This window comes from Trichechus manatus, unplaced genomic scaffold (assembly GCF_000243295.1).
Source record: "Trichechus manatus latirostris isolate Lorelei unplaced genomic scaffold, TriManLat1.0 scaffold00057, whole genome shotgun sequence".
Lineage (NCBI taxonomy): Eukaryota > Metazoa > Chordata > Mammalia > Sirenia > Trichechidae > Trichechus > Trichechus manatus.
Window position 1 is genome coordinate 15,148,505 of NW_004443993.1, and position 10,464 is coordinate 15,158,968.

A 10,464-nucleotide genomic window follows, 5' to 3' on the forward strand; every position below is an offset into this window, starting at 1 on the left:
AAGGTCCGAGGGGTGGGTGGGGACGAGCATGGGGGGAGCCAGCTTTGCCTCAACCACTCAGAACTGCATTGTCCTGTCTAGGCCTCAGTTTCCCACTGAGGGGTCCTGGGAGAGGTCACAGTTGGCATTCTGAGGATCCTGGGAAATCTAGACCGTCGGGATTCCAGGTTGGTGGCCTGGCCCTCTCCCAGCGGATCCATTTCCCAGTACCCTCCTTCCACCATTCTCCTGGAGGCAAAAGAAAAAAAAAGTGGTTTTCTTTCTTTAAAAACTGCCTGAAGCTTCTGTGGTCAGAGAAACCACAAACTGATCTTCAGAGAAAAGGGAAGGGAGGGAATGCAACCGGAAACCATTGGGGGCTGGTTCCCCTTCCCCCACAGCTCAGGGTCCAGCCTGCTGAGGAACAGGCTGCTGGTTGTACCCTGCCAGGGATGGCTCCCCTAACTCGGCTCCCCTAACTCCCCCAGTGGAGTGAGATGTGACCTTTGCCCCTCCCCCTAGCCTGGTGGCTCAGTTCTGGCAAGAATCCAAGGGAGGGTGGGACCCACACCCCTGGCCACTCCCCCCCAAGCCGCCCACAGACCCTCCGCTGGCAGCGCTCCAACATATAGAAAAACAAGACAAAACCCCAAAACCCAGACGAGGCGATGATGTGTGGAGATGCCACGTGTGGCACCTCAGTAGTCTGCCCCCTCCTGGTAGTAGGGGGGGAACTCAGGGGCCGCCCCAGGGCCTGGGCAGTCGCTGGCACCCGCCGGGGCCCCGTCAGCCGCTGGGCCTTTCGGACAGTACTTGGGGTCATAGATCTGCCGGCCCAGGCCAAAGACCTGGCCGCTCTGGTTGGCGCCCTGCGTGTAACCCATCTGCAGGGACATGGAGGAGTTGTCACACTTGTCGGTGCCCAGCTTGGTGTCATAGATGTGCCGCCGGGTCCCTGGGGCTGTCATGCCCACCTGGGGAGGGAGGAGGGAGCGTCAGGGTGGGAGCAAAGAGGGGCATCTCTCTGCTCTGAGCCCCACGCCTGGCTGCTCTGAGACGGGAAACCCAAGGCCACGAGAGGGGGACGTCCCCCAAACTCCCACACCATTTCCCACCTCCGCCACCCTACGTGGATCCTTCCAAGCCTTGCTCAACCCCCATCCCCACCCCCAAAAAAACAAACAAACCCATTGCCATGGAGTTGATTCTGACTCACGGGGACCCCGTGTGTTACAGAAGAGAGCTGAGCCCCATAGGGTTTTCTTGGCTGGGATCTTTATAGAAAGGAATCCTGGTGGCACAAAGGTCAAGCGCGCAGCTGCTAACTGAAAGGTTGGCAGTTTGAACCACCCAGCGCCTCCGTGGGAGAAAAGACCTGGTGATCTGGCTCGCATAAAGATTACAGCCTAGAAAACCCTGTGGGGCAGTTCTACTCTGTCCTATGGAGTCGCTGTGAGTCGGAGGCAACCCCACGGCGTGCAACAATAACAATCTTTATGGAGGCAGATCCCAGGCTTTTCTTCCACAGAGCCACTGGGTGGGTTTGAACCACCGACCTTTGGGTTAGTGGCTGAGCACGAACTGCGCCACGTAGGGATTCTTAAGCCTTGCTCAGACCCCTCTTTTCTGACTCCATGCCGAGTCCATTACCCAGCACCCTCTCCCTCTCCTCAGCCCAGACTCCTTAGAACCAGGAGAGTCTGTGTCCAGCTTTCTCTCCCCTGCAGCCAGAAAGCACCCAGGCCGGGGCCTAGGACTTCCCGGGCACCTGAGCGTTCCAAAAACATCACTCGGACACGTTCGACATCACAGAAAGGGTGAGAGCCACGGGCTGTAAGAACCGTCAGAGTTGGCTGGGGCTCTGGGCCACCCTTGGATAGAGACCCAGCACAGAGAGGGGCAGCCAGTCCCCTGGGGACACACAGCAAGAGACAGAGGTGGCATGGCCAGAGAGGACGGGGGTGAAGCTGGGCAGGGGTCTGGTGAGGCCCACCTGGCTGGCACACTTGTTGGTGCCCATCTGGAGGCTGATGGTGGAGTGGTCCATGGGTGGCAGGATGTGGTTCTTGGGGTCGTAGAGGTGGCGTCTCATCCCGTAGGCCGTCATGCCCGACTGGCTGGCACATTTGTTGGTGCCCATCTGCAGGGGGGTGGATGGGAGAGGTCAGGCTGCCCCTGCCCACCCTTAGACCTTGCCCTGGACTTGACAGGCCCCAGGCCTCAGCAGGGCCCAGGTCGTGTCCGGAGCCCAGTCCTGGGGAGGAGGGGAGCCTGGCACCCACCTGGAGCCCGATGACGCACTGGCCCGCCTTCATGGTGGCATCGTCGAAGTTCCTCTCCTGCCTCTCCGAGTATTTAACACCGATGTCCACGCCGCTCTGCAGCCCCTTTGTCTTGGCCTGGGAGGGGCAAGGGGAGCTGGGATTATCGGGGGGCATGGGGACCCCCTTGATCCAGGCCAGAGCGTGCAACCCCAGGGCAGGAACAGGGGCCGGGCTGCAAGTTCCCCTTGCCTCTCCAAGGAACCCTCGAGGCTCTGCACCCTCCGCCTGCTGCTCAGCACCTCCAGACGGCCGTCTCCAAGTCAACCCTCCCATCATGGAGCTCTGGGGGTGCCCAGCCTTCCCCACCTCAGGCAGAACAAGCCCCAGCCTTGCCAAGAGTTCTGGAGCATCCTCGCTCTCTCTCACCTTCCTTGAGTATCCATTGTTGAATCCCATCACCTCCTCCCCACCCCAGCCATTCTGGCCCAGACTGCCACCAGCATCTCTTGCCCGGTCACCTGACCTCAGCTCCTCTCTGGTCTCCCTGTCTCCATGTGGCAACCACAGGGGGCATATGAAAACACCACTCAGAGCACAAGTCCCAGTGCTTCCAACACTCCAAGCCGCTTGCCATGTCAAAACCTTTCTGTTCACTCTCTAGCTCAAACACTGTTCCACCCACCCTTCCAATCTCATTGTAAGGGTCACCGTCTCCAAGAAGCCTTCCCTGATCACGCTGGTCTAATTCTTTCTTCTTCAAGGCACTTCTCCCAATTTATATGCACAATGATTTGCTCAATCAGAATTCCAAATTCTCATGGAATCCAGACTTTCTGGAGCCAAGGAGGTTGGATGAACCCCTGAAACTGCTGCCCTGAGATCATCTTTAAACCTTAAACCAAAAAAATTCCCTAAAGTCTTCTTCAAGCCAAACAACAGTTGAGCGTATTTAGTAGAGAACATTTGCCTTGAGCATTGTGCTCTTTTGAAGAATAATCTACGTGGGATCCAAGTGACCACAGCAACGTGAAAGGTTAGATGGGAAGCTCAGGGGGCAGTGAGTCTATGCTAACGGGGAGGGACAACTTGGAAAAGGGGGGTGAGAACGGTCGCACACCTCAGAGAATGTCAGCAATGTCACTGACTTGTATACGAAGAAATTGTCGAATAGGTATATGCTTTCAACAACAATAAAAAAAATGATTTGTTCAACGCCTGCTTCCTCCATCGGACTGTGAGCCCACGAAGCGGGGGACTCGTCTGTCCTGCTCACCATTGAATCCAAAGTGCCTGGTGCCTCGGAGGAGGCATTCAGAAATATTTGCAAATGAATGAACAAACCTCCTCAGTGAACCTACAGCTAGCTCGCTGTGTGACCCTGGACAGGTCGCTGACCCTCTCTGGGCCTCACCTTCCCCGCCAGGGCGAGAAGAGACACCTGCACCTGGGTCATGTTCCCACTCTCAAACAGGTCGTTGGCCTCGAACAGGTCCACGGGGTTCATGCCGTAGCCGACCATGGCCTTGATGAAGTTGGAGAGGTTCTCTAGCTGGGGGGAGGGAGGAGAAGGCCCATCAGCGGGGCCTCAGGCTACTGACCTGTCCGATGGGGCCCCCAGCCCCGCCCCTCCTCCACCCCGCGGGTCCCTCACCTGGTGCCAGTTCTGCATGGAGTGGTTGATCTTGGGGACTGAGCCCGGCTGCAGCTTATTCATGAGTCTGGGGGGACAGATGGGGTGGGAGAAACAAGGAGCCTCCGTTAGTACCGGAGACCCTCAGAGAGCCTGGTCCCAGGGGCAAGAGATCACAGTTCTAGTATCAGCCAAGTTCACGCCTTCCTGGGCAACTTCACTGCCTCTCTCTGGGCCTCAGTTTCCCCTCTTGTAAAGTGACCTCTCACCTCCCAAACAAGCGAAGATGTCAAAGGCTGACGACAACCCATGTTGGGAGTACAGCTTGGAACCACCGATGTTTGGAAGTGTATTTGGGGATTTCCGTTAAAAGTCTCAATGTGAAAACCAGGGACCGTTTGGACTACAGCAGGATATGAGGCAATGGTAGACAGAGCACCAGGACAGGAAAAGAAAGAAGAGGGAGAGAGAGCCCAGGCTCATGAAGCGAAAAGCAAGCTTCAGAACAGCATGTGGAGCACGATCTCATTCGCATGGAATAATTAGGTGTGGAGATGTGCATCAAACCCATGTACTCACGTGCATAAGATAATTCCATCCTTCAGGCCCTTCTGGAAGTCGGGGCCGATAGAGAGGCCGGTGAGTTCCTCGATCCAGCTGCGGAGCTCCACCTCCTTCTGAGGGTCGTACTTGGACAGGAGCTGGGGCAGAGGACACAGGGCTGAATTGGGGTGAGGTCACCCTGAGCAGAAGCCCCCTCAAGCTCCTGACTAGGGGTAGGGAACGGACAGTGAATCCAAGGGAAGAAGAGACTGAGGGTCCTGGAGGTCCCCATACCCCCAAGCAGACCCTCCCCTTTCCCATCAGTGGGGACACCCCAGCCCTTGCTCACTGGCTGGCACAGATAAGTCACCCCAAGGCACAAACACGCTCATATCTCTCCTTCATAAACATCTGCTCTAATCTATTTCCAGGGGTACCAAGTCTGGCACCAAATCCAACACGTCCTGCCCCTCTGCCACCCCATTCTCGCATCTCATCTGCTTGTTCTCCCTGCGCTGGATCCACTGATCCTTCCCTGTTATTTATTTAAATTGTGGTAAAATACACATGACAATTACCATCTTAACCATTTTAAAGTACACAATTCGGGGACATTAAGTACCTTCACAGTGTTATGCAACCATCATCTCTATTTAATTCCAGAACTTTCTCATCACCCCAAAAGGAAACCTCATACCAATTAAGCAGTCACTCCCCACTCTCTCCTGCCCTAGCCCCTGACAACAACGAATTCTGGACATTTCATAAAAATGAGATCAGCACTGTGTCCTTTCGCATCTGGCTGCTCTCAGCATGTTTGCGAGCTTCATCCACGCTGTAACACGTATTTAGGTTTCATTCCTCTTTATGGCTGAGTACTATTCCATCACATGGATGGACCACACCTTGTTTATCCATTCATCTGTTGATGGACACTTGAGTTGTTTGATCTTATAGGAGAGAGGAGAACTGCCCCAGAGGGTTTCTAAGGATCAGCTGGTGGATTCGAACTGCCGACCTTTTGGTTAGCGGCCAAACACTTAACCACTGTGCCACCGGGGCTCCTTCCAGTTTTTGGCTATTGCGAATACTGCTACGAACACCTGTGTACAAGTTTTGTTCAAACATCTGCTTTCAATTTTGTGGGCTACATACCCAGGAGGGGGATTGTTTGGCCATATGGTAGTTATTGAGGAACCATCAAACCTTTCTCTCGTTTCTCCCACTCACCCTGTTAGTTCCTGCCTCAGGGTCTTTGCCCGTGCTGGGTCCGCAGACTCAGATGTTTGCACAGCTCAGTCCCTCCCTTCATCAGTGGTAGCTGGAAGCTCACCTCCTTGGAGAGTCCTTCCCAGACCCCCTCCCCCTTGCATTCCTCTCTCCTGAACCCTGTTTTTATTTTCCTTCCTGGCTGTTACCCCCACCTTCTCTTATTTATCCCCTCGCTGATGGCCCATCTTCTCTAGGAGCTTCACTGTCCTGCTCAAGTCTGTCACCACAGAGCCTGGATGGCTGGGGTAATGTGCTCATGGTCCCCCATTAGCGTACACCCATTGTCCACGAGCACATGCTCACCACTCTCCCTGAGAGGAGCATCGAAGGCCGAGAAAGGAGGAATGGCTGAGGCCCGAGGAAGCCCCAAGGAGTCAGGGAGACCCAGGTGGGTGTGTGGGTGGCAAGAGGTGGAATGCAGCAGTCACCAGGACGAGATGGTCCAGGTTGGTGGAGTCTCTGCTCTGGGCCCCCTCCTTAGCTTTGCTCCCTCAGCCCCCCTCCCTGGAGGTCTCTCTTTCCTCTCCTCCCACAGGCCCCCGGGGGACCAGAACGACCCCAAGCTGCCCCTGGTGCATCCAATTTCTGCTCCCAGCTCTGCCCCAACTCCCTGGATGGCCGTGGACAGTCCCCCCATCCTCGGTTTCCCCATCCACGCTTAGCATCATTGGCGTAGTGGTCCCCAAAACAGGGGCCCTGCTTCCTGCATAACCCCCGGGGCCATGGGAGCAGGGCTGGGCGGCTGCAGCTCCGGGGAAACAAGGGCGTGCGGCCGGCCTGCTAACTGGATCTGCCAGCCCACCCCTTTGGGCCTGGGCCTCCGGGTTCCCACGGCCCTGGAGAGCTGCCCTGCCCAGACCCAGCTTTATCCGCCTGAGCAATGAGAGAGGGGCGGGTCACAGGGGCCAGGGGTCCCGGCTGGAGGCGCCTGGTCTGGCCCCGCCCACCGCGGCTGACTTCCTCCCCCCGCTGCCAGCCCCCAGCTGCCCCGCCGGCCCTTGAGCGGCCGGGCCTTGAGCGCATTCCTTGGTCACCGCAAACCGCCAGGAATGCAGCCGCTGCCTTCCCGGCTAAATCGGAACCAGCTGTGCCCAGCGGTTTAGCCCTCCCTCCCTCGGCCAGGGATGTCGCGGCCATGCTGCTCGGGAGGCACGCTGGACATTAGCCTGCCCCCCTAGTGCTGTCCAGCCGGGGTAAACTGAGGCACGGGGGTCCGGGGGCAAAGAGGCCTCCCGGTCTCCCTCCACCATCCAACTAGTGTGCAGCCCCTGAGTGGCCCTTGAATGGGCACATCCTCTGCCCGTTCTCCAGACCCTGAAAACTGAGAGCTGCTCACAGGGAGGCTCCTGGGGCTGCTGCTCCAGCCTCTGACCTCATGCCTTCCGCCGCTGGTGTCGACCTGCCCTCAGCTCCTTCTGGAAGCTGCCCTCCCTGCTGGGGTTGCTGCGCCCTCACCCACTTCCTGCTGTCCCAGGGGAGACGCCTTGACTGATGGCTTAAAGGACAGAAGTCCCTGTGAACCAGCGGCCATCAGGCGCTGGACTCACGGAGCTAGGTTCGAATCCAGTCTCCGCTGCTTGAGGGCTATGTGGTTCTGGGCAGCCTGAGTGACTTCTCTGAGCCCCATCTGCGTAAGAGGCCTAAAATGCTTCCGCGATGCAGTGTGGAACAGCGCGCTCCGCCCCCACCCCGCTAGCCCACAGGTACTGCAGCTCGTCCAATTACTCTTGGAGGGCTAGAAACCTTTAAGGGGGAGCCTGGAGCCCCGGGCTCGGCCCTTGGCCTCCCCAAGCCTCAGTTTCCCCTTCCGTCCAGTGGGTTGTAGTAAGGCTCCGGGGAGCTCGGGGAGGGCACGCAGACTTTCTCCCTCCTGTCTGCGGCCCCGTGGTGCCGACAGGGGCAGGTGCCAGGCGCAGGCTGGCAGGGTTGGTGCCCTCTGCGTGCCCAGGCAGGCTCCCGGCCGCCGGCTGCGGGGCCACATTCCCAGTTACCTGGGGAAGGGTGTGTGCTGTGTGGAGGGGGATGGGCAGCGATGACGCGCCCCTTTCCAGCTGGAAGGGCCTCTGAGTGTCCGTCCTAGGACGTCCCCCGGGGCCTGGGGTCACCACCGCCTTCTCTTCTTCCCGAGGATGCGCCCGACCCTGCTGTGTGACCCTCCAGAAGAGCCTGCCCCTCTCTGGGCCAGAACCATAGTGGCCCCTTTCTGTTTTCGAGTTACATGTTTAGCGTTTCGTTTGGGGACTTCGGAGTCCTTTGCTGTGCCTTTAAATTCGTCATATGGGCACAAAGAGATGAACAAGGTAAATGCCCGGGCCCCCAACAGCCCAACTTCCCTCTCCTGCCCCCCTCGCAGCTGTGAGACAGGGAAATTCCTGTGGGGGGGGGGTGGGCCACGCCCTTCGCAAAAGGCCCCCGGCCCCGCCTTCCCCCCACCCCGAAAGCAGAAGTGTGGTCAGGAGTGGAGGGGGCCCGCTGGGGTCCCCACAGACCCTCAGGGCGTTCTCGGAACTTGAAACCTTCCAAGGGCCCAGAGCTAGGGGGTGGAGTGTGGGCAAGGGGTTTCAGATGGGGGAGGGGGCTTGACCCAACTCCTCCTAGATGCTGGGGAGAGAAGGGAGTCGCTCCCCCCAGATCTCAGACTTCACTGCTTCCCCAGACTTGGAGTGGTCTACGGAGCACCCCCAGACCACCCGGAGGTTGAAGATCCTGGAGGAGAGAAGGGGGGCCAGGCTTACCCCCGGTCTCCGACCTGACTGCCCCCCAGATGTTCTCCCCACTACGTCGCCCCGACCCCTGCAGATGTCGCAGTGCGAAGGCCGCAGCAGGCGGGGATGAGGGGGCGCGCCCCTCACTCACCCGATTCTTGACCTCTGCCGAGAGCCCGTACGAGGGCCCCTTGTTGAACTGCGTGGAGCTCATGGCTGGCGGCGGAGGCCGGCGGGGCGCGCTGACTGGACCGGAGGGACCACGGGCGGGCGCGGGGCTGGGGACCCGGCGGTGCGCCACGCCCCCCACCACTGATTGGCCCGGAGTGTAAATGTCCTTATAAGGCCGGGAAGCGCCGAATTCCTGCCGCCGCGACTTCCTGAGCCCCCTTAGCCGCCCCGACCCCCGCCCGGGCGGCACGTCCCATCACCTGCGGCCAGGAGGGAGCCTCACCCCTTTTGCTCCGACGGGAAACTGAGGCAAGGGCCAAGCCTCGGCACTCTAGCGTTCTCCCTGCTGGGAGTCCCTAGGCGGCTCTCAGACTTTTTCTGGGTCTCAGTTTACCCTTCTGCACAGTGGTGGGAGATGACATTGTTGGGTTGGCAGGAACCCTAAGTCCCTTGGGGGCACGAGTGAGGCCCCCTCTTGCCACTTGGAAGGGCCTGCCAGACCAGCCCCTTCCCAGGAACTCCCATAGCATACCTGGGGGGTGGTAGAGAGAACCAAAGAAGGCTCCACAGAGGAGAGGGCCATTGGAGCTAGGGCTTTGATGGATGGATAGGAGTTTGCCATTCCAAAAGGGAATGGCGTTCCCGGCAGAACAAAAGGCAGGTACAAAGGCCTGGAGGGACTGTCAGTGGCTAAAGAGCAGAGCAATCAAATAGACTGCGGGAGTTAAGAGGGGTGGGAGGTGAGAAGTGGTCTTGAATTTGGGGCAGAGGGATGAGGGGGAGTTGGGGAAGGTGGGGGAGGTGATGATACAACAGAGGGTAGGAGTCTTGAAGGGCTGGGCTGCCAGGCGCACCAGGCCAGGCACACGGTGTTCAATAGGGGTCCATCTGCTTGTGCGGGTATATCAATAGATTAATAATACATAACAGAAGAACATTTTATTCCTTGGGATCTCCCTGCCACACTCTCTGGGCCAGCCTGAGAAACAGAGAGTGGACAGTTGGGGGTCAACACTGAGACAGTGCACCTATGAATGTGGGGCAGTTGCAGGTTAGTGGGGTCTGGGCAGGGAGCTGTGAATGAGGTGTGGGCCTAGGGTGGGGCCCCTGCAGGTTCCACTGGGGCACAAGGATCAGCCCTCATAATTCATTACCAGTTATTCCCAGCCTGACCCCTGGTGAGCCCATGTGTGTCAGAGTAGAACTGTGCTCCACAGAGTTTTCAGTGGCTGATTTTCTGGAAGTAGATCATCAGGCTTTTCCTCCGAGGTGCCTCTGGGTGGACTCGAACCACTAACCACCCAGTCAGCAGCCAAGCATTAACCATTTGCACCACCCAGGGGCTCTCCCAGAACCGTAGAACATTATAACGCTAAGAACTCTGCCAGAGAACATTAGACTTCGGGAAGTATATAATGCTCTATAATTCTACAACCTTCACGCCAGTTCAAATCCCGGCTCCCGACTTGGCTGTGTGACCTTATGCAATTACCCGACCTCTCGGGGCCTCCGTCTCCTCGTCTGTAAAATTGGGGTGAGAAGGCTTCTACTGCGTGCAGGCTGCTGTAAACATGAAACGGGTAAATATTTGTGAAATGCTGAGGATGGAGCCTGGCACAAGGTAAGCTGAGATAAGGAGTTGTTGAGTCAACAGACGTTGAAATGTTAGGAATTTCAGCCTCAGCAGCCGGAGCCTGAGGAATCCTTGGCTTTCTCTCCAAAGGTCTAAGGCCTCTGAGGTCACCTCTACCCTTTGACTCTGTGATACTGTTGGCCCCTGGGAGGTTGTGGGGCGGTGGAATGATGGAGGCAGATGTCATCAGATGCTCTTGGGTGGGGACGTGGAGATCCCCATGGAACAGGCACAGCGGCTGGTGGGCCTGGGGCTTCGGCCCCCCAG

The 10,464-nt window shown here is 58.0% G+C and overlaps 1 protein-coding gene across 1 annotated transcript; it reads right to left on the minus strand.

The window, feature by feature from the left end:
- Window positions 1-71: 71 nt before the first annotated feature.
- Window positions 72-8,667, minus strand: CNN2 (calponin 2). The gene is made up of 7 exons (XM_004378519.2): window positions 8,545-8,667; window positions 4,453-4,574; window positions 3,895-3,961; window positions 3,655-3,792; window positions 2,262-2,378; window positions 1,973-2,119; window positions 72-953 (listed from the first exon to the last, which is right to left on the minus strand). The coding sequence occupies exons 1-7, from the start codon at window positions 8,605-8,607 to the stop codon at window positions 678-680; spliced, it is 930 nt and encodes a 309-aa protein (XP_004378576.1). The 5' UTR covers window positions 8,608-8,667; the 3' UTR covers window positions 72-677.
- Window positions 8,668-10,464: the final 1,797 nt, after the last annotated feature.